Raw genomic sequence first — 24646 nt, 5'->3', positions numbered from 1 at the left:
GATGTGTCTGGAGTCTTGGAAGCTGGACTACCCTACGTTCTCCTACAAATGGACCTTCAGGGGTTTGCAGCTTCGAGCAGGGCAGCACAGCTCTCCTATACCCTTGACTGAAGAAGGGTACACTCCTTCGATCTGGGATGGTCGTCCTCATCCACCGAGCGCGCAGCTTCGGGAGGGACACACATGGTAACTAGAAAGTCCTCTTGAATTTGAAGAGGCGGTGACAGGCTCTGATACCTCCCAAGTCAAGCCTAAACGCTACATCACAATGATAGCAGCGATATAGATGGAGACATTCTGCCTGAAGGACATCTAGGTGAGTATCCCTTGCTTGGTTGGGAAGAAAATTTGTATTGTGTTCCTTCTGCAACTTTTTGTGCTAAGACACTTTCAGGTGGCGGTGACCGAGTCGTCAGAAGAGGCCCTATTCGGTTTCACCACAATGAAGCTCACCTGCAGGTAGGAGAACACTTCTTTTCTTCCAGCTTCTCTTTTCTTCCGGATTCGCAGAGCTCACTGTATCTGAAGCAGATCTGTTCAGTTGACGAGAAAGAAGATGCAATGTGAGGAAGAGCTCTTGATACATCAAGAAAAACCCTGCAGTGAGACTCACCAGCATCAGGACAGTGCTGCTTGAGGTAAATTCACGTTCCACCACCCCGTTGGTTTCTTTTTATTCAGGCAATGTTTTTTTGGATTGGTCTCCCGTTTTTCCCATTTTCCTTTCTGGTTTTCTCTTCCCAGTTCTCTCCAGAGATCCTGCAACGCTCAAATGAAATGAACGCTCTTCCAAAAAACAAGACACTCTTTTCTGGAGGATTGGTGGAAGGCGGCTGGGGACAAGCTAGTGACTCTAGATTGCAACGCAACAGAAGGAGCTGCCAGCCACATGAAGTCACACAACACTCAGATGAAACCACCTCTTCCTGCAGAGTCACAGAAGCCACGGTGGACATCTTTTACAAACAAACAAGCAAACCAAGAATCAAAAAACTCTTTCCATGGAATTGGTGTGGTGGGGCTGGGGAGAAACTAGGAACTGTGGATTGCTTTTCACACCCCAAGAGAGGAACTGCCGGGCACATGAAGGCACCCTTCAAACGGACAAACTCAGAAGAATACCAAGATGGAGATGTTCAAGAGAATCCAGAAAACGAAAAATACTTCATGGGAAAAGCCAATAGAAAAGGAAGATAAATGAAGGAATGTGAAGGGGGAGCTCAAGTTTGATTTACCTTTCAAACTAGTCTTTGGATGAAAAGAAGGAGCACATGGATACGAGGTCTACTTCAAGCAGAGGGAAAATGAGCAGGGAAAATAGAAGGCATTTCTTTCACAAGGCAACTAGAGAAGTCATTTCCTGACAAGAAAGTTGGGGTTTTTTGTTGCTGAAGCTAGAAATGTGCATGTGGAGAAAAAAGAAAGAAGACAGGGAGAGGACAAAACCACACCTTCTAATTTCTTGTTGGCTCAGGTTGCCTTGGACGGAGAGAGAGAAAGGTAAGTTGAAAACTTGCTGGAAAGGCAAAGAAAGCATTTTGAGGATGAAGCTGCTGATGGCGACTGGAGAGGGACTGCTCAGGGACACGGCAAGTCCAGGATCCTTTGGGAAAGTGCTTTCTCTGAGGAAAGTTGCTGAGAGTGGCTAGAGGGGTGGATTAGGACCTGGGAGACTAGAGTTCAAATCCTCCCTCTGCCATGAAGCAGCTCTCTATCTCTCAGCCTAACCTACCTCACAGGGTTGTTGTGAGGATCAAATGAGGAAGCAGACTAGAAGATCAACTCCACTCAGCCTTTCCAGCAGAACCTGCAAGATTACGAGAAGAGATGGGAAAGGGAGCTCCAAAGGTAACTATGGAACAGGCCAGGCAAAATTACCCCTCATGCGTGACGTGGCTCTCTGGCAGTAATACCCAAGGTTTGGGGATTTGATCTTCTTTTTTTGCTACATAGTTCAGGCAACACAAAGCGTCGACTCTCTGCAAAAAACCCTGGATCCTCCAGCACTGAAGGTAATAGGTTTGAAATACCCAATTTAAAACCCGATCTAGCAGTCAGCTTCCCTTGCCAGTAACTTTGCAGCCGGAAACTAGCGTTGCAGTTGAAGGAAGGTAACTATTCAATACTTTTCAGAGGTGGCGACGGCTTGTGGCAAGCCCCTTTGCGCCCTGTTACCATAAAGGATTCTTCTATATATATGCTCATCTTAAAATGGAGCCTTCAACTCTGGAAGATGTGTCTCCAATGCGTCCTGCAAGTGGAGGATTCCAGTGGAGGTAGAACGAATGCTAGGAGGTTAGAGCTGTACTGAAAGGCCTGGCCTTTCTTCCAGCAGCAATGACCAGATGACAGAATAAATGGGAAACGGACGTCAAAAGGTAACTATGCAACAGGGCAGGCCAAACTATCACCAATATGTGATGTGGCTGTGGGAGTCATCACTCTAAAATAGGGCCTAGGATTTCATTGACAAATGCATTAAGGGATGGATTCTGCTGCATCCCTCAGCGCTCCATGCGCGTCCCTCCCCAAGCGGCTGCTCGGTGGAAGAGGACGACCATCCCAGATCGAAGGAGGGTACCCTTCTTCGGTCAATGGTATGCGATAGTTGCGCTCCCCTGCTAGAACCTGCAAACCTTTGGCTAAGCATCTTCCAAGAACACCATTTGAGACATAGTGCATCATTGCCTTACTTGGATGTGTCTGGAGTCTTGGAAGCTGGACTACCCTACATTCTCCTACATATGGACCTTCAGGGGTTTGCAGCTTCGAGCAGGGCAGCCCAGCTCTCGTATACCCTTGACTGAAGAAGGGTACACTCCTTCGATCTGGGATGGTCGTCCTCTTCCACCGAGCGCGCAGCTTCGGGAGGGACACACATGGTAACTAGAAAGTCCTCTTGAATTTGAAGAGGCGGTGACAGGCTCCGATACCTCCCAAGTCAAGCCAAAACGCTACATCCCAATGATAGCAGCGATATAGATGGAGACATTCTGCCTGAAGGACATCTAGGTGAGTATCCCTTGCTTGGTTGGGAAGAAAATTTGTATTGTGTTCCTTCTGCAACTTTTTGTGCTAAGTCTCTTTCAGCTGGCGGTGACCGAGTCGACAGAAGAGGCCCTATTCGGTGTCACCACAATGAAGCTCACCTGCAGGTAGGAGAACGCTTCTTCTTTTCTTCCAGTTTCTCTTTTCTTCCGGATTTGCAGAGCTCACTGTATGTGAAGCAGATCTGTTCAGTTGACGAGAAAGAAGATGCAATGTGAGGAAGAGCTCTTGATACATCAAGAAAAACCCTGCAGTGAGACTCACCAGCATCAGGACAGTGCTGCTTGAGGTAAATTCACGTTCCACCACCCCGTTGGTTTCTTTTTATTCAGGCAATGTTTTTTTGCATTGGTCTCCCGTTTTTCCCATTTTCCTTTCTGGTTTTCTCTTCCCAGTTTTCTCCAGAGATCCTGCAACGCTCAAATGAAATGAACGCTCTTCCAAAAAACAAGACACTCTTTTCTGGAGGATTGGTGGAAGGCGGCTGGGGACAAGCTAGTGACTCTAGATTGCAACGCAACAGAAGGAGCTGCCAGCCACATGAAGTCACACAACCCTCAGATGAAGCCACCTCTTCCTGCAGAGTCACAGAAGTCGCGGTGGACGTCTTTTACAAACAAACAAGCAAACCAAGAATCAAAAAACTCTTTCCATGGAATTGGTGTGGTGGGGCTGGGGAGAAACTAGGAACTGTGGATTGCTTTTCACACCCCAAGAGAAGGAACTGCCGGGCACACGAAGGCACCCTTCAAACGGACAAACTCAGAAGAATACCAAGATGGAGATGTTCAAGAGAATCCAGAAAACGAAAAATACTTAATGGGAAAAGCCAATAGAAAGGGAAGATAAATGAAGGAATATGAAGGGGGAGCTCAAGTTTGATTTACCTTTCAAACTAGTCTTTGGATGAAGAGAAGGAGCACATGGATACGAGGTCTACTTCAAGCAGAGGGAAAATGAGCAGGGAAAATAGAAGGCATTTCTTTCACGAGGCAACTAGAGAAGTCATTTCCTGGCAAGAAAGTTGGGGTTTTTTGTTGCTGAAGCTAGAAATGTGCATGTGGAGAAAAAAGAAAGAAGACAGGGAGAGGACAAAACCACGCCTTCTATTTTCTTGTTGGCTCAGGTTGCCTTGGACGGAGAGAGAGAAAGGTAAGTTGAAAACTTGCTGGAAAGGGAAAGAAAGCATTTTGAGGATGAAGCTGCTGATGGCGACTGGAGAGGGACTGCTCAGGGACACGGCAAGTCCAGGATCCTGTGGGAAAGTGCTTTCTCTGAGGGAAGTTGCTGAGAGCGGCTAGAGGGGTGGATTAGGACCTGGGAGACTAGAGTTCAAATCCTCCCTCTGCCATGAAGCAGCTCTCTATCTCTCAGCCTAACGTACGTCACAGGGTTGTTGTGAGGATCAAATGAGGAAGCAGACTAGAAGATCAACTCCACTAACCCTTTCCAGCAGAACCTGCAAGATTATGAGAAGAGATGGGAAAGGGAGCTCCAAAGGTAACTATGGAACAGGCCAGGCAAAATTACCCCTCATGCGTGACGTGGCTCTCTGGCAGTAATACCCAAGGTTTGGGGATTTGATCTTCTTTTTTTGCTACATAGTTCAGGCAACACAAAGCGTTGACTCTGTGCAAAAAACCCTGGATCCTCCAGCACTGAAGGTAATAGGTTTGAAATACCCATTTTAAAACCCGATCTAGCAGTCAGCTTCCTTTGCCAGTAACTTTGCAGCCGGAAACTAGCGTTGCAGTTGAAGGAAGGTAACTATTTAATACTTTTCAGAGGTGGCGACGGCTTGTGGCAAGCCCCTTTGTGCCCTGTTACCATAAAGGATTCTTCTGTATATGCTCATCTTAAAATGGATCCTTCAACTCTGGAAGATGTGTCTCCAGTGCGTCCTGCAAGTGGAGGATTCCAGTGGAGGTAGAACGAATGCTAGGAGGTTAGAGCTGTACTGAAAGGCCTGGCCTTTCTTCCAGCAGCAATGACCAGATGACAGAATAAATGGGAAACGGACGTCAAAAGGTAACTATGCAACAGGGCAGGCCAAACGATCACCAATATGTGATGTGGCTGTGGGAGTCATCACTCTAAAATAGGGCCTAGGATTTCATTGACAAATGCATTAAGGGATGGATTCTGCTGCATCCCTCAGCGCTCCATGTGTGTCCCTCCCCAAGCGGCTGCTCGGTGGAAGAGGACGACCATCCCAGATCGAAGGAGGGTACCCTTCTTCGGTCAAGGGTATGCGAAAGTTGCGCTCCCCTGCTAGAACCTGCAAACCTTTGGCTAAGCATCTTCCAAGAACACCATTTGAGACATAGTGCATCATTGCCTTACTTGGATGTGTCTGGAGTCTTGGAAGCTGGACTACCCTACGTTCTCCTACAAATGGACCTTCAGGGGTTTGCAGCTTCGAGCAGGGCAGCACAGCTCTCCTATACCCTTGACTGAAGAAGGGTACACTCCTTCGATCTGGGATGGTCGTCCTCATCCACCGAGCGCGCAGCTTCGGGAGGGACACACATGGTAACTAGAAAGTCCTCTTGAATTTGAAGAGGCGGTGACAGGCTCTGATACCTCCCAAGTCAAGCCTAAACGCTACATCACAATGATAGCAGCGATATAGATGGAGACATTCTGCCTGAAGGACATCTAGGTGAGTATCCCTTGCTTGGTTGGGAAGAAAATTTGTATTGTGTTCCTTCTGCAACTTTTTGTGCTAAGACACTTTCAGGTGGCGGTGACCGAGTCGTCAGAAGAGGCCCTATTCGGTGTCACCACAATGAAGCTCACCTGCAGGTAGGAGAACACTTCTTTTCTTCCAGCTTCTCTTTTCTTCCGGATTCGCAGAGCTCACTGTATCTGAAGCAGATCTGTTCAGTTGACGAGAAAGAAGATGCAATGTGAGGAAGAGCTCTTGATACATCAAGAAAAACCCTGCAGTGAGACTCACCAGCATCAGGACAGTGCTGCTTGAGGTAAATTCACGTTCCACCACCCCGTTGGTTTCTTTTTATTCAGGCAATGTTTTTTTGGATTGGTCTCCCGTTTTTCCCATTTTCCTTTCTGGTTTTCTCTTCCCAGTTCTCTCCAGAGATCCTGCAACGCTCAAATGAAATGAACGCTCTTCCAAAAAACAAGACACTCTTTTCTGGAGGATTGGTGGAAGGCGGCTGGGGACAAGCTAGTGACTCTAGATTGCAACGCAACAGAAGGAGCTGCCAGCCACATGAAGTCACACAACACTCAGATGAAACCACCTCTTCCTGCAGAGTCACAGAAGCCACGGTGGACATCTTTTACAAACAAACAAGCAAACCAAGAATCAAAAAACTCTTTCCATGGAATTGGTGTGGTGGGGCTGGGGAGAAACTAGGAACTGTGGATTGCTTTTCACACCCCAAGAGAGGAACTGCCGGGCACACGAAGGCACCCTTCAAACGGACAAACTCAGAAGAATACCAAGATGGAGATGTTCAAGAGAATCCAGAAAACGAAAAATACTTCATGGGAAAAGCCAATAGAAAAGGAAGATAAATGAAGGAATGTGAAGGGGGAGCTCAAGTTTGATTTACCTTTCAAACTAGTCTTTGGATGAAAAGAAGGAGCACATGGATACGAGGTCTACTTCAAGCAGAGGGAAAATGAGCAGGGAAAATAGAAGGCATTTCTTTCACAAGGCAACTAGAGAAGTCATTTCCTGACAAGAAAGTTGGGGTTTTTTGTTGCTGAAGCTAGAAATGTGCATGTGGAGAAAAAAGAAAGAAGACAGGGAGAGGACAAAACCACACCTTCTAATTTCTTGTTGGCTCAGGTTGCCTTGGACGGAGAGAGAGAAAGGTAAGTTGAAAACTTGCTGGAAAGGCAAAGAAAGCATTTTGAGGATGAAGCTGCTGATGGCGACTGGAGAGGGACTGCTCAGGGACACGGCAAGTCCAGGATCCTTTGGGAAAGTGCTTTCTCTGAGGAAAGTTGCTGAGAGTGGCTAGAGGGGTGGATTAGGACCTGGGAGACTAGAGTTCAAATCCTCCCTCTGCCATGAAGCAGCTCTCTATCTCTCAGCCTAACCTACCTCACAGGGTTGTTGTGAGGATCAAATGAGGAAGCAGACTAGAAGATCAACTCCACTCAGCCTTTCCAGCAGAACCTGCAAGATTACGAGAAGAGATGGGAAAGGGAGCTCCAAAGGTAACTATGGAACAGGCCAGGCAAAATTACCCCTCATGCGTGACGTGGCTCTCTGGCAGTAATACCCAAGGTTTGGGGATTTGATCTTCTTTTTTTGCTACATAGTTCAGGCAACACAAAGCGTCGACTCTCTGCAAAAAACCCTGGATCCTCCAGCACTGAAGGTAATAGGTTTGAAATACCCAATTTAAAACCCGATCTAGCAGTCAGCTTCCCTTGCCAGTAACTTTGCAGCCGGAAACTAGCGTTGCAGTTGAAGGAAGGTAACTATTCAATACTTTTCAGAGGTGGCGACGGCTTGTGGCAAGCCCCTTTGCGCCCTGTTACCATAAAGGATTCTTCTATATATATGCTCATCTTAAAATGGAGCCTTCAACTCTGGAAGATGTGTCTCCAATGCGTCCTGCAAGTGGAGGATTCCAGTGGAGGTAGAACGAATGCTAGGAGGTTAGAGCTGTACTGAAAGGCCTGGCCTTTCTTCCAGCAGCAATGACCAGATGACAGAATAAATGGGAAACGGACGTCAAAAGGTAACTATGCAACAGGGCAGGCCAAACTATCACCAATATGTGATGTGGCTGTGGGAGTCATCACTCTAAAATAGGGCCTAGGATTTCATTGACAAATGCATTAAGGGATGGATTCTGCTGCATCCCTCAGCGCTCCATGCGCGTCCCTCCCCAAGCGGCTGCTCGGTGGAAGAGGACGACCATCCCAGATCGAAGGAGGGTACCCTTCTTCGGTCAATGGTATGCGATAGTTGCGCTCCCCTGCTAGAACCTGCAAACCTTTGGCTAAGCATCTTCCAAGAACACCATTTGAGACATAGTGCATCATTGCCTTACTTGGATGTGTCTGGAGTCTTGGAAGCTGGACTACCCTACATTCTCCTACATATGGACCTTCAGGGGTTTGCAGCTTCGAGCAGGGCAGCCCAGCTCTCGTATACCCTTGACTGAAGAAGGGTACACTCCTTCGATCTGGGATGGTCGTCCTCTTCCACCGAGCGCGCAGCTTCGGGAGGGACACACATGGTAACTAGAAAGTCCTCTTGAATTTGAAGAGGCGGTGACAGGCTCCGATACCTCCCAAGTCAAGCCAAAACGCTACATCCCAATGATAGCAGCGATATAGATGGAGACATTCTGCCTGAAGGACATCTAGGTGAGTATCCCTTGCTTGGTTGGGAAGAAAATTTGTATTGTGTTCCTTCTGCAACTTTTTGTGCTAAGTCTCTTTCAGCTGGCGGTGACCGAGTCGACAGAAGAGGCCCTATTCGGTGTCACCACAATGAAGCTCACCTGCAGGTAGGAGAACGCTTCTTCTTTTCTTCCAGTTTCTCTTTTCTTCCGGATTTGCAGAGCTCACTGTATGTGAAGCAGATCTGTTCAGTTGACGAGAAAGAAGATGCAATGTGAGGAAGAGCTCTTGATACATCAAGAAAAACCCTGCAGTGAGACTCACCAGCATCAGGACAGTGCTGCTTGAGGTAAATTCACGTTCCACCACCCCGTTGGTTTCTTTTTATTCAGGCAATGTTTTTTTGCATTGGTCTCCCGTTTTTCCCATTTTCCTTTCTGGTTTTCTCTTCCCAGTTTTCTCCAGAGATCCTGCAACGCTCAAATGAAATGAACGCTCTTCCAAAAAACAAGACACTCTTTTCTGGAGGATTGGTGGAAGGCGGCTGGGGACAAGCTAGTGACTCTAGATTGCAACGCAACAGAAGGAGCTGCCAGCCACATGAAGTCACACAACCCTCAGATGAAGCCACCTCTTCCTGCAGAGTCACAGAAGTCGCGGTGGATGTCTTTTACAAACAAACAAGCAAACCAAGAATCAAAAAACTCTTTCCATGGAATTGGTGTGGTGGGGCTGGGGAGAAACTAGGAACTGTGGATTGCTTTTCACACCCCAAGAGAAGGAACTGCCGGGCACACGAAGGCACCCTTCAAACGGACAAACTCAGAAGAATACCAAGATGGAGATGTTCAAGAGAATCCAGAAAACGAAAAATACTTAATGGGAAAAGCCAATAGAAAGGGAAGATAAATGAAGGAATATGAAGGGGGAGCTCAAGTTTGATTTACCTTTCAAACTAGTCTTTGGATGAAAAGAAGGAGCACATGGATACGAGGTCTACTTCCAGCAGAGGGAAAATGAGCAGGGAAAATAGAAGGCATTTCTTTCACAAGGCAACTAGAGAAGTCATTTCCTGACAAGAAAGTTGGGGGTTTTTGTTGCTGAAGCTAGAAATGTGCATGTGGAGAAAAAAGAAAGAAGACATGAGAGGAAAAAACCACGCCTTCTAATTTCTTGTTGGCTCAGGTTGCCTTGGACGGAGAGAGAGAAAGGTAAGTTGAAAACTTGCTGGAAAGGCAAAGAACGCATTTTGAGGATGAAGCTGCTGATGGCGACTGGAGAGGGACTGCTCAGGGACACGGCAAGTCCAGGATCCTTTGGGAAAGTGCTTTCTCTGAGGAAAGTTGCTGAGAGTGGCTAGAGGGGTGGATTAGGACCTGGGAGACTAGAGTTCAAATCCTCCCTCTGCCATGAAGCAGCTCTCTATCTCTCAGCCTAACCTACCTCACAGGGGTGTTGTGAGGATCAAATGAGGAAGCAGACTAGAAGATCAACTCCACTACGCCTTTCCAGCAGAACCTGCAAGATTACGAGAAGAGATGGGAAAGGGAGCTCCAAAGGTAACTATGGAACAGGCCAGGCAAAATTACCCCTCATGCGTGACGTGGCTCTCTGGCAGTAATACCCAAGGTTTGGGGATTTGATCTTCTTTTTTTGCTAAATAGTTCAGGCAACACAAAGCGTTGACTCTCTGCAAAAAAACCCTGGATCCTCCAGCACTGAAGGTAATAGGTTTGAAATACCCATTTTAAAACCCGATCTAGCAGTCAGCTTCCTTTGCCAGTAACTTTGCAGCCGGAAACTAGCGTTGCAATTGAAGGAAGGTAACTATTCAATACTTTTCAGAGGTGGCGACGGCTTGTGGCAAGCCCCTTTGCGCCCTGTTACCATAAACGATTCTTCTGTATATGCTCATCTTAAAATGGAGCCTTCAACTCTGGAAGATGTGTCTCCAATGCGTCCTGCAAGTGGAGGATTCCAGTGGAGGTAGAACGAAAGCTAGGAGGTTAGAGCTGTACTGAAAGGCCTGGCCTTTCTTCCAGCAGCAATGACCAGATGACAGAATAAATGGCAAACGGACGTCAAAAGGTAACTATGCAACAGGGCAGGCCAAACTATCACCAATATGTGATGTGGCTGTGGGAGTAATCACTCTAAAATCAGGGCCTAGGATTTCATTGACAAATGCATTAAGGGGTGGATTCTGCTGCATCCCTCAGCACTCCATGTGCGTCCCTCCCCAAGTGGCGCGCTCGGTGGAAGAGGACGACCATCCCAGATCGAATGAGGGTACCCTTTTTCGGTCAAGGGTATGCGATAGTTGCGCTCCCCTGCTAGAACCTGCAAACCTTTGCTAAGCATCTTCCAAGAACACCATTTGAGACATCGTGTGTCATTGCCTTACTTGGATGTGTCTGGAGTCTTGGAAGCTGGACTACCCTACGTTCTCCTACAAATGGACCTTCAGGGGTTTGCAGCTTCGAGCAGGGCAGCCCAGCTCTCCTATACCCTTGACTGAAGAAGGGTACACTCCTTCGATCTGGGATGGTCGTCCTCTTCCACCGAGCGCGCAGCTTCGGGAGGGACACACATGGCAACTAGAAAGTCCTCTTGAATTTGAAGAGGCGGTGACAGGCTCTGATACCTCCCAAGTCAAGCCAAAACGCTACATCACAATGATAGCAGCGATATAGATGGAGACATTCTGCCTGAAGGACATCTAGGTGAGTATCCCTTGCTTGGTTGGGAAGAAAATTTGTATTGTGTTCCTTCTGCAACTTTTTGTGCTAAGCCTCTTTCAGGTGGCGGTGACCGAGTCGTCAGAAGAGGCCCTATTCGGTGTCACCACAATGAAGCTCACCTGCCGGTAGGAGAACGCTTCCTCTTTTATTCCAACTCTTTGCCGATTCTTGCCGAAAAGTCAAATAAAGCATTTTGAGGATGAAGCTGCTGATGGCGACAACTGGAGAGTGACTGCTGTCAGACACATGAAGTCACACCTCAAATGGACAAAGAAAATGGTGAGCATTGAGCAATCTTCCCTCTTTCCACATTAAGATTAATTGCAGAGATTGAACCTCATCTCTCTGTACTGCCTTGTAGATCATTGGCTTATCCAGCTTCAATCAAAAATCGCCGTCAAAATGGTATTCCATGGTTGAACAACATTTAGGTGAGTATCCCTTGCTTGGCTAGGGAGGTAATCTGTATGGTGTTCTGTATGCAACTGTTTGTGCTATCACTCTTTCATGTTGCAGTGAATCAGTCGAAACCTTTTGCAGCAGATTTCTTCATAACTCTTAAGGGTTGTTTTTTTCCATGAGACAACATTTGCAGAGTTTTCTCTCTCTTTTTGCCTTGTTGCATCACTCAAAAACCAGAGTTGGCACTCCTGGTTTCTAGGATGGGGGTAAAGTCCCTGCGGTGTCCTTGCTAACTTCCAAGGCAACTATCATGCCCCTCTATTTTCACCTATACTTCTCACTTCCCAAATTATTAGCATGGGAGGTTTTTTTGGGTAGTGATTTTAGTGAATAAGCTTGGTTCTGGAATCCACCATGGCATCTAAGGACCAATTCAAGCCATCTTTGCTCTGTGCCTGCTGCTCTACCATCCCAAGTAGGCAGGTATTTAATTTCTATACCGCTTTATATTTTTAAGAAATATCTCAACGCGGTTTACAGATTGGTCTTTTTTGGAATACTACCAGTCAGCTCCTGTTTTCAAATGGGTCAGTGGCTGCTAAAATGTTAAAGGAAAATACCAGTTTACCATCTTATATAGATCAGCCTTTTGCTCAGGGCCGTAGCTTGAGGGTGGGAAAGTGGGCCCCCGCCAGGGGAACAGGCAAGGAGGGGGCAAAATCAGCTTTAAAAATTGCTTCCTTTCCCGCCATCTGGCTTCCTGTCTCAAACCCACCGCAAGAGCAGCCTTCGTCAATTCCTCCATATTTTTAGGGCAGGCCCCCCTTGCAAGCTCGTCCTTAATTTCTGGATTAAGTCCATTTTTAAACAAAGCTTGTACAGGATCTGCCTCTAAATCCCAACCCAGTTTCTGCACGAGCATAGCAAATTCTGACCAGTAACTGCGTACCGTGGATTTGCCTTGTTTCAACGCCAAAAGCTCCTCCTGCGTCTTGTCAATTAAACTTTGATCTGCATAGATAAAGTCCATAGCTTGCCAAAACTTGGCCTCATTTCTGAGGGCTTCATTATTCAAGGCTATTAACGGCCGGATCCAACTTCTAGCCCCTCCCGTCAGGTGTCTAATTATGTGAGCAATTTTCTGGGCATCATTCTCAATCTTGGCTGATTCAAGCTCTGAAAAATATCGCATCTCGGTTTTGAAATCCAAGTAACTTTCCGGGTCGCCATGGAACTGTTCCACCCACACAGACTTGCATCCATCTGCCGATAGCCCACCTGTGGGTCCTTTCTGAGCAGCCCTGGCTTCTTCCAAACGGGCCTGCAAGTCGGACGATCTCTGTTCCAGAGCGACATTTCGCTTTCTCAGCTCCAAGACCTCCTTCTCCATTTTGAGGCTTATTCCTTATTCCACCAGCTTTCCAGCAGCAAATTAGAGACACGGCATGCTGTAAGAGGAGTGTGCTGCCAAGCCGGCATAGATAAAAACTCCGGGCTCACTGCCAGTTACAATCTCTTTGATTTATTTACAAAGTTCAAAGAACATCTCCAGTGCTTCAAATCATGTCCGACCCGGTCGGGAAAGATGCCGCGTCTGTTTTCTTTTTACTTTACTGTTTTCTTTTTTCTTTTTACTGTTTTCTTTTTACTTTTTTTTGCCCAACATGCAAGTTTGCGGAAACCACGCCTCCGATTTCCTCTGTTTACAGAATGACTAGTTCCGGGCTCATCCTCCCCCCTCGCTGCCTCCTCTTCGCTGTCAGATGACAGACTACTAATTAACTCTTTCGGCTCTCTGTAAGTGCTGGTTTCTCCCCTCAGCTCTTTCCCTGACACATGCACCCTAATCTCCAAGCAGTGAGACACTCCAGAGGTTCCTGTGCTTACCCAGAGTCCAGTTTCCTTGGAAGGAAGGGCCACAGAAACTGTGGCATCTTTAGAATATGTGGTTTTATGTGCACATCTATACAACCTGAGCATAGGATGGAGGGGTTCACAGCATTAACACTCCAGCAGATCTTGCTTCCCCATTTGGTTTCCAAGGAAGCTCACAACATTAGGTCTAGCACAGATCAAGATGTCCTTTCCTCTCCAGGTTCCAGCATCTGCCCAATCTCTCCCTCGCCCCTCCCTCCCTCCCTCTCTATCTCTCTCTCTCCCCCCCCCCCACACCCTTGGCCTATTATTCATCCCAGGATGAAGTGGTATCCAGCCAGGTGAGGTGGGAAAAAGCCCACCCACTTATCTCTATGGGAGCAGGGCAACCTCTTTGGATATAGATTTTTTAAAGTGTTTTGGTTGCTTTGTAGGTGAAGCTACTAACAGTACGGAGATGAAGAACATTATCCAAAAGGAAACCTTGGCCAATGAGACTGAAATATGGATTGCAGGAAGCCACATCAATAGCACTTTCCTCCCTTACTACCAATATTCTCCTGCTGTCGCTGCCATTTTCATCATGGCGTACCTAATTGTCTTTCTCTCATGCATGGCTGGGAACGCCTTGGTTTGCATGGTGGTGGTGAATAATGAGCGTATGCGCACTGTCACCAACTTCTTCATCCTCAACTTGGCCATCAGTGATCTGCTGGTGGGCATCTTCTGTGTTCCACCCACTCTGATGGACAACCTGATCACAGGTGAGGGCCATTCTATGAGAGAAGTGGGGAAACTGGGCTTTCAGAAGTGGCATGCTGTTGCCTGCCAGGGAACCAGTTTAGGAAAGCTGGTCTAAGACTTCTCTCCTCTGCCACTTCAGTAAGCCCTCTCCCTATGATGGTCTAGAATCAAGTGACAGAATACAGTGGTGCCTCGCAAGACGAAAAGAATCCGTTCCGCGATTCTCTTCGTCTAGCGGTTTTTTCATCTTGCGAAGCAAGCCCATTGACAGCTTAGCGGATTAGCGCTACAGCGGTCTAGCGGCTTTTTGCGATCAGCTGTTAAGCGGGTTATCAGCGGAACAGCTGATAGGCGGCTTAGTGGCTTAGGAAAAGGAGGGGGAGTGGAAAAAACCCGCGGGGACGCGCAAGATTTTTTCGTCTTGCGAAGCAACCCCATAGGGAAATTCTTTTTGCGAAGCGCCTCCAAAACGGAAAACCCTTTCGTCTAGCGGGTTTTCCGTCTTGCGAGGCATTCGTCTTGCGGGGCACCACTGTACAAACTTTGCACGGAGGGGCTCCATTGCACACATTTCCATGTGAAAGGCTCTCTTCTGACTGGGACCTTGGAGAGCTGTTGCCAGTCACGTGCAATCAATGTTGGACTGGGTGGACTTGGAAGGGGGCAGTTTCATAAGTTCACAGTGAAAAATGGGGTTTCTGGTGGAGCCTTAGGAGCCATTTTTTACACTAGCCTTTGGGATAGTTTGATGCACTTCTAGATCAGATGTATTGGGAGTGTTTTTGGTTGCCTTAAGGTGATTATTGCAAAGTATTGAGCAAGGTTTAAAATGGTTTGGTTGAATGTATTTTTTTAATTATGTTTTTGTACACTGATCTGCGATTCTCACTGACAAGGGTGATTAACAAATTGAACAAAGACAAAATAGAATAAAACACGTCTCTAAAGTGTTGAAATACCACTGCAGAGAAGCAGTACTGCCTTGCCTGTTTCTTATGCTCAGGAAGGCAGAATGCTCAGCTCTGTGATTTCTTCCCATTGTTCTTTGGTGTGGTAAATCTGCCCTAGAAATACCGTACTTACTCGAGTCTAATATTGGGCTCCTAGGAGTTGGCACTCGAGTCTTAATCGACTCTAATGCACACCTCAATTTTCTGAACCTTGAAACCCCAAAAAAGTATTTGCTGGTGAATGTGAATGTACCATCAAATCGAATTTGCACCTTAATTTCCACAACATAATTTGGCCAAAAATGGTGAGCATTAGATTCAAGTAAATACAGTAAATGTTCAGAGGTACTAGAGCTGATCCTTGCCTTCTAGACATGCCTATTTCCTCTTGGTTTTAATGTATCTATGTGGAGTTTATTGTCTGGTTGTAATTTGCTTTGGGTTGCCCTGGGCAAGGTAAAATGAGTAACAAATTCAATGACAGATGATAGACAGATGGATAGGTAGGTAGGTAGGTAGGTAGTTATTCAGGTTTATCAATAATGCAGCACTGGGTTCCTGTGATAATGGAAACCTCTTTGTAAATTAAAAATGCCCTATCAATCACAGGAAGTTGACTTATTCTGTGTATCTCCTACATGACAGGCTGGCCTTTCAACCAGGTTATCTGTACCATGAGTGGCCTGGTCCAAGGAATGTCCATCTCTGCTTCTGTCTTCACCCTCGTGGCTATAGCCATGGACAGGTAAGGCTTTTGGTTTCATTGTGGGTATTACAACAAGCGAGAATGAATTTGCTTTTGCTTTGCACACGCTGGATATCCATGGGTCACTAGTGGACGTGTTCCTCAGCTGAAGGTTGACTTGCCTCTTGACCTTGCAGCATGTTAGCCAATCAACTGTTGGCTCAGCCCCCAATTTTGCCCTGCCTGCCATGCTTTGGAAGGGCTGTCTAAACTTTTAATGGTTGTTGAAGATGCTTTGCAGTGACATTATAAATAAAAAGATCAATTTTTAAGAAGTGCAAACCTTCCCCTTTTCAGGAGAGAGTTTTCATGCTGACCTTGTGAGTAGTCAGGCAGCTGATGCAGCCAGCTTCTGGTTCAAGCTTGCTTGTGCTCAGAGATGAATAGGCGAGCAATGAGAGCACTCTTGGAACAGCTCCCTGGCTCTAAAGTTTTGACATGTGGTATCCTTTAAATCAGGCCACAAATTCAAAGTTGGAATCCCTAAGCTATAGATGGAAAACCAGCTCTTTGTTGCTGCCACCATCAAAACTCAAGGGAGTCTCCATGCTAGGAAGGATGATGGTTGCAATGGCAGGCCTACCCACCCTCATCGAATGTTGATTATTCAGAAGTGCATTCCCTGGAGTGAAATCAACATCTCAGAACTACTCTTGAATTTACACTAGACTCTAGCAAGGTTGAAACTGACATTTCAAAGTGCTGGTTATGACCTGTAAAGCCCTACACAGCTTAGGTTCAGGCTACCTGAAAGACCATCTCCCCTTGTACAAACCTGCCCAGGCTCTGTGATCATTACACGGCAGGAGGAGGAGGAGCTGCCACACTGAAGTTGTGCCCTGCTTGGCTCCACAATCGGCCTCCTCTTCCTCCTGCTGTGGCTGTGGCTGCTTCCCCCCTCTTTCCCCTCCAAGGCAGGAGGAGGAGGAGGAGCCACACCATGCTAAGCTCCATGCTCGGCCTCCTCCATGCCCTGATTTTTTTTAAAACATGGGGGCACCTTTCCAAAAATATTGGGCTCCTAGGAGTTGGCACCTGTACAGCATCTCTCTGGGGTCTCCCCAACTGTGCAACCTGATATGCTCTTTAACCAGACATGGCAGCGATTGAATGGAGGACTACCTGCATGCAACACATGCACTCTCCCACTGAACTGTGGTCTCTTCTGTGCATAGACTCAGGTCATGTAGTTAGCAGGCTGCTGCCATCCTCCAGCTAGGGGCAATGAAGGTGTGCACTCCTTCCTGGTACACATGATATTAATGTGTGAAATGGGCCTATTTGAACGGAAGTCCTGCTTTAAAACACATTTATTTATTTATTTAACACATTGGTGCCTTTCTCCACCAGACCCAAGAGTTATTTACACAGCTCTTCCTTCCCCAGTTCATGGGAGGATGACGTGTCTGTGGTTTGCTCTTGCTAATGCTTCCTGCTTCTTACTCTTCCAGATTCCACTGCATTGTCCTGCCTTTCCGGGAGAGGCTCAGCCTTATGAAGGCTGTGGTGATTATTGTTGTGGTGTGGCTCCTGGCCATCGCCATCATGTGCCCTTCTGCCATTATGCTCACTGTTGGTCGCGTGGAGGACCACTACATGGTGCTGATTGATGGCAAGAATACCACCTACCCACTCTATGTGTGCTACGAAGCCTGGTCTCACAGTAGCATGAGAAAAGTCTATACCACCATCCTATTTGTCCACATCTACCTGGTGCCCTTGATGCTCATCTTGTTCATGTATGGAAGCATCTGCCTGAAACTCTGCCGTTCCACAGCGCCCATCACCCAAAACCTGACTTGCCCTGTCAAAGCCAATGGCACACCTAAGAAGAGAATCAAGGTCATCAAGATGCTGGTCTTGGTGGCCCTCCTCTTCATGATCTCCTGGCTGCCCCTGTGGACTCTGATGCTGCTGGTGGATTATAACCATTTGGACGATCACCACCTAGGCTTACTGACTGGCTATTTCTTCCCTTTTGCCCACTGGCTGGCCTTCTCTAACAGCAGCATCAACCCAATCATCTATGGCTACTACAATGAGAATTTCAGGCGGGGCTTCCAGGCAGCTTTTAAGTTCCACCTTTGCTCCCAAGAGATGGTGCACCAGGAAACTTACTCTGAGCAGTCACAGGGGCCCACCAGTTTTAGGATGTGTAACAAAGTCTTTGCAGAGGCAACTTCTTGTAACTCGGTGTCCTCACGGCATTCTCAGAACACTGGCCCTCTCGTCTCCAGGAGCATTCAGCCCAAGTGCCCCGGCCTCAGCTTAGAAGACATTGATAAGATAATGACTTATCATGGAATTAATCAGGCTTGGGAGAAGACAGAAAACTGCTAAAACATTGAGGGGTGTGTTTGTGTGTGTGGAAATAAGGCAAAACAAGAGAACAAAACTTATCATGGACTATTATGTGATTAATTTGAGGGGACAGAGAGTAACTCACAACTTGCAGGCATTTAACTTGTGCACATTCAGTTTTATGCACTTGGCAATTTAAAAAAAAAATAAAAGGGGGGTGGAAAGCGGGTGGGCATGCAGGGGAAAAACCCTAAAAGAGATATCAACTTGCAGGTTTAGAAAAGGTCCCAAAGAGCTGCTGCTAGTTAGATCCCTGGTGCTGTGGGATCTGATCTAGTGCAATCTCACCTGCCAGGCTCAAGTTCAGGGATCCCTTGATCACAGGGCCAGTCCCAGACATTTTGGCACCTGAAGCGAATCAGAACTTGGTGCTCCCCATTGTAGTTGTTAAGGGTGTTTTTTATATTCAGTCAAGGTTCCTCATGCCCCTCCATCCCAACACAAATCTTTGTTCTCCCCTTCATCCTGAGCTTCACTCCCCCCTCTCCCTTTATTTCTGATTCTGATCTTCACTTGAAGGAATATTAGAAATAGCAGGGAGTGGAAATCAGCACCAGAAACAAGTGGGGAGTGAATATCAGCATCAGAAACAAGGGAGGGAGTGGAGATCTTCCCGCCCCTCTTTCCCCCCATGCTGATCTTCACTCCCCACTTGTTTCTGGTGCTGATCAGACTAGCAGCTGTTGGGAACATAATGCAGGTTAGGCGGACCTTTGGCCCCATCCAGCAGCACACTAATGTTCATTCATTACTGTTCGGGATTTGCCTCCTTTGGGGTGGGGAGAAGAATTTGTTTTATTTTGTTAATTGCTTCCCATAAAACATTCCAAAATGATAAAAAGACAAAATATATCTCCCTATATACATAAGATTATAAGGCTGCCATCCTGAAGCCTCCACTGGAGGATCTGTAGGGCCGCATCACAACCCTGGCTTTTCCTGAAGTGCATTAGTGGAGCAAAAGAGAAGGCAAGTTGCACAGCTACAGTGGCCATGGCATGGGAGTGAGAAGGGAGGGACACTGGCAGGGTGAAAGAGGTGATTTAAAACAGTGACAGAAGTCTGAACAAAGCAGGGGTGAAGGAAACTGAGAGGGAAATAATTGAGAGAGTTGAGTAATGTACATTAGTACAGTGGGAGATTTGCGTATGGGAAGCTCAAGGGGATTTATGTGGGGGGAATAGCAGTGGGTTGGCAAGCAGAGTGAGCAGGGATGCATAATATACAGTAAATAGGTACAATTTAAAACCCAATACAAATAGAGATTGGGATTACAAGCTTCACTTAATAGGCTTGAAAGGAAAGGAGGGTGTTCATTAGGTGATGAAAAGACCGTAAAGATAGCACCTGTGTTCCAAAGACCACACTGAAGTTCTGACGCCTGTATTGTGCAGAAAGCACTTCCTGATGAGATGACATCTGCAGGAGGCAGAGTGCTGGTTGTGCAATGGTTGGCTTGGTATACAAGGCATGAGATCATCTTTTGGGCCTCCAGTTTTAATTTGCTAAACAAAAGTTGTTTCAGCTGCTAGAGGTTTCTAACAGCAAACAATTCGTTTCCATAAAATAGAAATAATCCCCAAGAAACTAACAAACTTTGTTACTCACTGAACAAACTTACTAAATGGGTAACAAAACATAGTCATGAATCATCTGGATCGACAAAGCTTGTACCAAGTCCTGTATTAAATAAACAACCCAAAAGGAGCCGTGAAAACAAAACATAAATCTAAGATTCTATAAGGTGCTGAGTGACATGTCAATTTGCAGATGGTGACACTGTGGTCACTAATCCCCTTGCCAGAGAAAAGCATGTTATTCCCCTTCTAATCTCTTGTCACGCTGCCTAGATGAGAAAGGACAAATCTTAAACCACCTGAAGGTGACACAATGTCCAGATGGTAGTGCCCACATTGGTGTCTGCCTTTGTGACTCCATCTCCTGGAGAGAAGCAATGGGTTGATGGAGGATTAGAAGCACACAGGGATCGTTCCCATAGTTAAGGCGAGCAGAAAAAGCAAGACCCCATCATTACAAGTCTCAACATCCGATAGCTTATAAAGATGGCCTCTTTGAGGCAAATAACTTGAAATTTGCATTAAGTACTTGCATTATGTACTTGAACACTCTATGCATATGCTAAACTTCAGACTGATCCAATAAAAGCTGAGAGAGATATAGCAAGTTATAAAGTGGTGATATTCAACACTTTGGCCCCTTATTTTTTAGTTATTAAGCCAGCTAATTTAAGTGAAAACTACTGGTGTACACTACTCAGGCTTGTTACAGAACAGATCTTTTAACTGGTTTGGTAGTGAAGTTCTGATCAATGTTTGGGAAGTCTATGGAAAACAAGTAATTGCAAAATAGTATTACACATGACTGAAATCCAAAGTGAAGCCAAACTTTTACAATGAATACAGTTTTTAAAGTTTAAATCCATGTGAGGGGGTGAGCTCCCGTTCCTCTGTGCCAGTGTCTGCCAACCTAGAAATTTGAAAGCATGCCAGTGCAAGTAGATAAATAGGGACCGCTGTGGCAGGAAGGTAAACGGCGTTTCTGTGCACTCTGGTTTCTGTCACGGTGTCCTATTGTGCCAGAAGCGGTTTAGTCCTGCTGGCCACATGACCAGGAAAGCTGTCAGCAGACAAATGCCGGCTCCCTTGGTCTGAAAGCAAGATGAGCGCCGCAACCCCATAGTCGTGTTTCACTTCACTTAACCATCCAGGTGTCCTTTACATTTACCTTTTAATAAACACACACCACACACACACACCCCAATGTAGAAATCCCTCTCACAAGCACCTCACCCCACACTGAAGCACACAAAAGTACACAAGAAGTACCCAACACATAGGTGAGGCCATGGACCCATCTAGCCCTGCGTCCTGTTCTGGGATGACCAACCAGGTGCCCCCGGGAAGCCCACAGACCCACCGACCGCTCCACAATGGCAATGCACCCCCATCTGATATTCATGCTGTGTGTTTTTAATCAGTTCAGTGATCAAAACACCACAGGCAATCCTACCCCACAACCACGCATTTCCCTTGTACAGCAAACCCCTAATCCCACCTCATGCTGCAAGCCCCTAAACACTCTGCCCCACACTGAATCCCCCACTGATCCTCTGCACACCGAAACCCCCCCACACTGCTGCACACTGAAACCCCTTCTACACACACCACCCCAAACAACCCCCACATACCCCACATTTCTCTGATGAAAATAGGGACGTCTCATTCCAGAATGATAATTTTACTATTTATATGCCACACATCTTACTGGGTTGCCCCAGCCACTCTGGGCAGCTTCCAACATACATAAAAGCATAAGAAAACATTAAACATAAAAAACTTCCGTATGCAGGGCTGCCTTCAGGTGTCTTCTAATGGCTGTATTGTAACTTAACTCCTTGGTTCAGGGGTTGCATAACTCCATACCCTCCAACATTTATCCAGTGAAAATAGGGACATCCTAAGGTGGTCCAAACCACCGAGCCTCTTGGGCTTGCCGATCAGAAGGTCGGCGTTTCGAATCCCCATGATGGGGTGAGCTCCTGTTGTTCGGTCCCAGCTCCTGCCCACCTAGCAGTTTGAAAGCATGTCAAAAGTGCAAGTAGATAAATAGGTACCGCTCCGGCGGGAAGGTAAACGGCGTTTCCATGCGCTGCTCTGGTTCACCAGAAGCGGTTTAGTCATGTTGGCCACATGACCCAAAAAAACTGTCTGTGGACAAATGCTGGCTCCTTCGGCCTGTAGAGCGAGATGAGCGCCGCAACCCCAGAATCGTCTGCAACTGGACCTAACAGTCGCGGGTACCTTTACCTTTAAGGAAAAGCACAATATCAAATCAGGATCAAATCAGAAACCAGGATGGCTAAATCAGGGGCATCCCTGGAACACTTGGAAGGTCTGTTCCACCCCACACTGAAACCCTAGACACAGACCAGGCCCCTGATGGAACCCCCACCCCCACCCCACTGCTCCACAGTGAAAAATATAAACAGCTTGTCCCATACTGAAATCTGCCCCATAATGAAGCCCTGAAACACCCCAGCCATTTTTCCTTGAACCCTGCTCCCTTCCCAGCCCTTTTTAATTTTTATTTTGCCATGCACTGAATGTGCAAAGTTTAAATGTGCTTAAGTTGCTGACTTGCTGTACTACAAAGAAGCAAGAGGGGCAAAGGAAGGACTTACGGGTCAGAGACTGGGATGCACTTAACTCCTCTGGAAGTGAAGCCCATGGGACTTTCCAAAAGAGTTGGCTAGCCTGTCCTCCTGCGCATCTTCCCTCTCCCATAAAACCTGATCATTGGCCATATTGCTTGGGGTTTCAGGAGGTGCAGGATAAGGACAAAAGCAGTTTCAGAAAGAGGGTTGGGAAGAGGGAAAGGGAGTTTAGTGTTGCATGGGGGAGGAAGGGGGGTGTTGGTGAGTGGAGTCAGCAGGAGGGCAGAGCCCCCTGGTAAAAACATAAATACATGAAGACCCAGAGGGGGGGAATCCATATGGAGCGAGGCGGCTGGGCAGGCGGGCAACCTGAACACTAATGAGAAACTGCGTGGAGGACACATAAAGGTAAAGGTACCCCTGCCCGTACGGGCCAGTCTTGCCAGACTCTGGGGTTGTGCGCCCATCTCACTCAAGAGGCCGGGGGCCAGCGCTGTCCGGAGACACTTCCGGGTCACGTGGCCAGCGTGACAAAGCTGCTCTTGCGAGCCAGAGCCGCACACGGAAACGCCGTTTACCTTCCCGCTGGTAAGCGGTCCCTATTTATCTACTTGCACCCGGGGGTGCTTTCGAACTGCTAGGTTGGCAGGCGCTGGGACCGAGCAGCGGGAGCGCACCCCGCTGCGGGGATTCGAACCGCTGACCTTTCGATCAGCAAGCCCTAGGCGCTGAGGCTTTTACCCACAGCGCCACCTGTGTCCCGGAGGACACATAGGAGGGGGGAAATAAATGTAGCCTGGAGAAGAGGAGGTTAAGGGGTGATATGATAGCCATGTTCAAATATATAAAAGGATGTCATATAGAGGAGGGAGAAAGGTTGTTTTCTGCTGCTCCAGAGAAGTGGACACGGAGCAATGGATCCAAACTACAAGAAAGAAGATTCCACCTAAACATTAGGAAGAACTTCCTGACAGTAAGAGCTGTTCGACAGTGGAATTTGCTGCCAAGGAGTGTGGTGGAGTCTCCTTCTTTGGAGGTCTTTAAGCAGAGGCTTGACAACCATATGTCAGGAGTGCTCTGATGGTGTTTCCTGCTTGGCAGGGGGTTGGACTCGATGGCCCTTGTGGTCTATTCCAACTCTATGATTCTATGATACTATGATTCTATGATCCAGTGGCACCGTGAGAGGCATCAGGGTCCCACCCCAAACACAGCTGGGCCAGCTTACTGCATTTGAAGAGAGTGCAATACATCACCATCTAAAGAGCCTCCCCCCCACTCCCCCAGTAAGACCATTACGTTCAGAGCCTAAAATAACTGCACTCCCAGCCCCATAGAGGCCGTCTATAGAGAATGCAAATCTGAAAGTCTTTTATCTAAGTGTGTGCATTTCAGTATCCACCCACCCCATACTAGAGACACTTCTCCACTGATCCAGGCAAATAGGCAGGCAGATCGACATTTCCCCTGAGGTTAATAGCATGGAAGAGAGATTAATGTGCTCCCACAGGGCGCAGCGGGGCGCATCGAAGCATTAGTTTGGTGTGAAAGCCCGCTGTTGATGCTTCACTGCAGTGACAGCTTTTGCTCTTCTTTTGCAGCTGTTTGGCAAGCTCAGGGGAAAGTGATACAGGAAGCTCTGTCAAGCCTGTGAGAAGGAGTCCTTACAGAGGCAGCCAGGGAAGGTGGACTGTGACGCTTGTATTCCTTGGGAAACATGTGCCCCATTGGGGGAAAGATTCCTGTATTGAAAGGGATTGGACTAGATGACCATTGTGGCCCCTTCCAACTGTACAATTCTATGATTTGATTACTTTTATTTATTTATTTGTTTGAGATATATATATATAAAAAGCCCACCCTTCACCTAAGGATTCCAGGGCAGAAATATACACCATCTAAACAAAATTTAAATAATAGAATTAAATAATTACAATAATGAGTTCCAGGACCATGGAAAATACCCTCTGTCTTGCCAGCCTCTGTCAGTTCCTCAGGGGTGGGGAGTCTGTGGCTGGTGGGCCACCCTTTGTCCAGCAGGGGGCAGTCCAATCTGGTCCGTGAGACCATTTCCCCCAAACGACATCCACCTGTCAATCAGCCAACATCAAGTGCTATGTCAGGGAGAAAGAAGGCTGCTTATCGGAAACCCTGTCAATCATGTGTCATAATGCTGTTTTGTGATTGCCAGCTGGGTTGTCTTGCCAACCTCACAAAGTTGGCCTAGGGGGTGGAAAGAAAATAAATGAAAAAGGTTCCCAGTTCCTGCTAT

General features: G+C 47.0%; 1 protein-coding gene across 2 annotated transcripts; it reads left to right on the top strand.

The window, feature by feature from the left end:
- Positions 1-12981: 12981 nt before the first annotated feature.
- Positions 12982-18238, top strand: LOC114603264 (neuropeptide FF receptor 1-like). Of its 2 annotated transcripts, XM_077931262.1 has the most exons (4): positions 12982-13322; positions 13835-14164; positions 15740-15839; positions 17291-18238. In XM_077931262.1, the coding sequence occupies exons 2-4, from the start codon at positions 13858-13860 to the stop codon at positions 18177-18179; spliced, it is 1296 nt and encodes a 431-aa protein (XP_077787388.1). In that variant the 5' UTR covers positions 12982-13322; positions 13835-13857; the 3' UTR covers positions 18180-18238. The 2 variants fall into 2 exon arrangements, with proteins under 2 accessions (XP_077787388.1, XP_028597968.2); XM_028742135.2 differs by lacking the exon at positions 12982-13322 and having other exon boundaries at positions 13766-14164.
- The last annotated feature ends 6408 nt before the right edge of the window (positions 18239-24646 follow it).

This window comes from Podarcis muralis, chromosome 7 (genome assembly GCF_964188315.1).
Source record: "Podarcis muralis chromosome 7, rPodMur119.hap1.1, whole genome shotgun sequence".
Taxonomy (NCBI): Eukaryota; Metazoa; Chordata; class Lepidosauria; order Squamata; family Lacertidae; genus Podarcis; species Podarcis muralis.
This window is presented reverse-complemented; position numbering and strand designations above follow the sequence as displayed.

Bases quoted from the DNA above. Each gene is read 5' to 3' on its own strand.
- LOC114603264 (XM_077931262.1), top strand. From the start codon at position 13,858: ATGAAGAACATTATCCAAAAGGAAACCTTGGCCAATGAGACTGAAATA. The intron at 14,165-15,739 runs GTGAGGGCCATT...CCTACATGACAG, and splicing joins GATGGACAACCTGATCACAG to GCTGGCCTTTCAACCAGGTT. The intron at 15,840-17,290 runs GTAAGGCTTTTG...TTACTCTTCCAG, and splicing joins GTGGCTATAGCCATGGACAG to ATTCCACTGCATTGTCCTGC.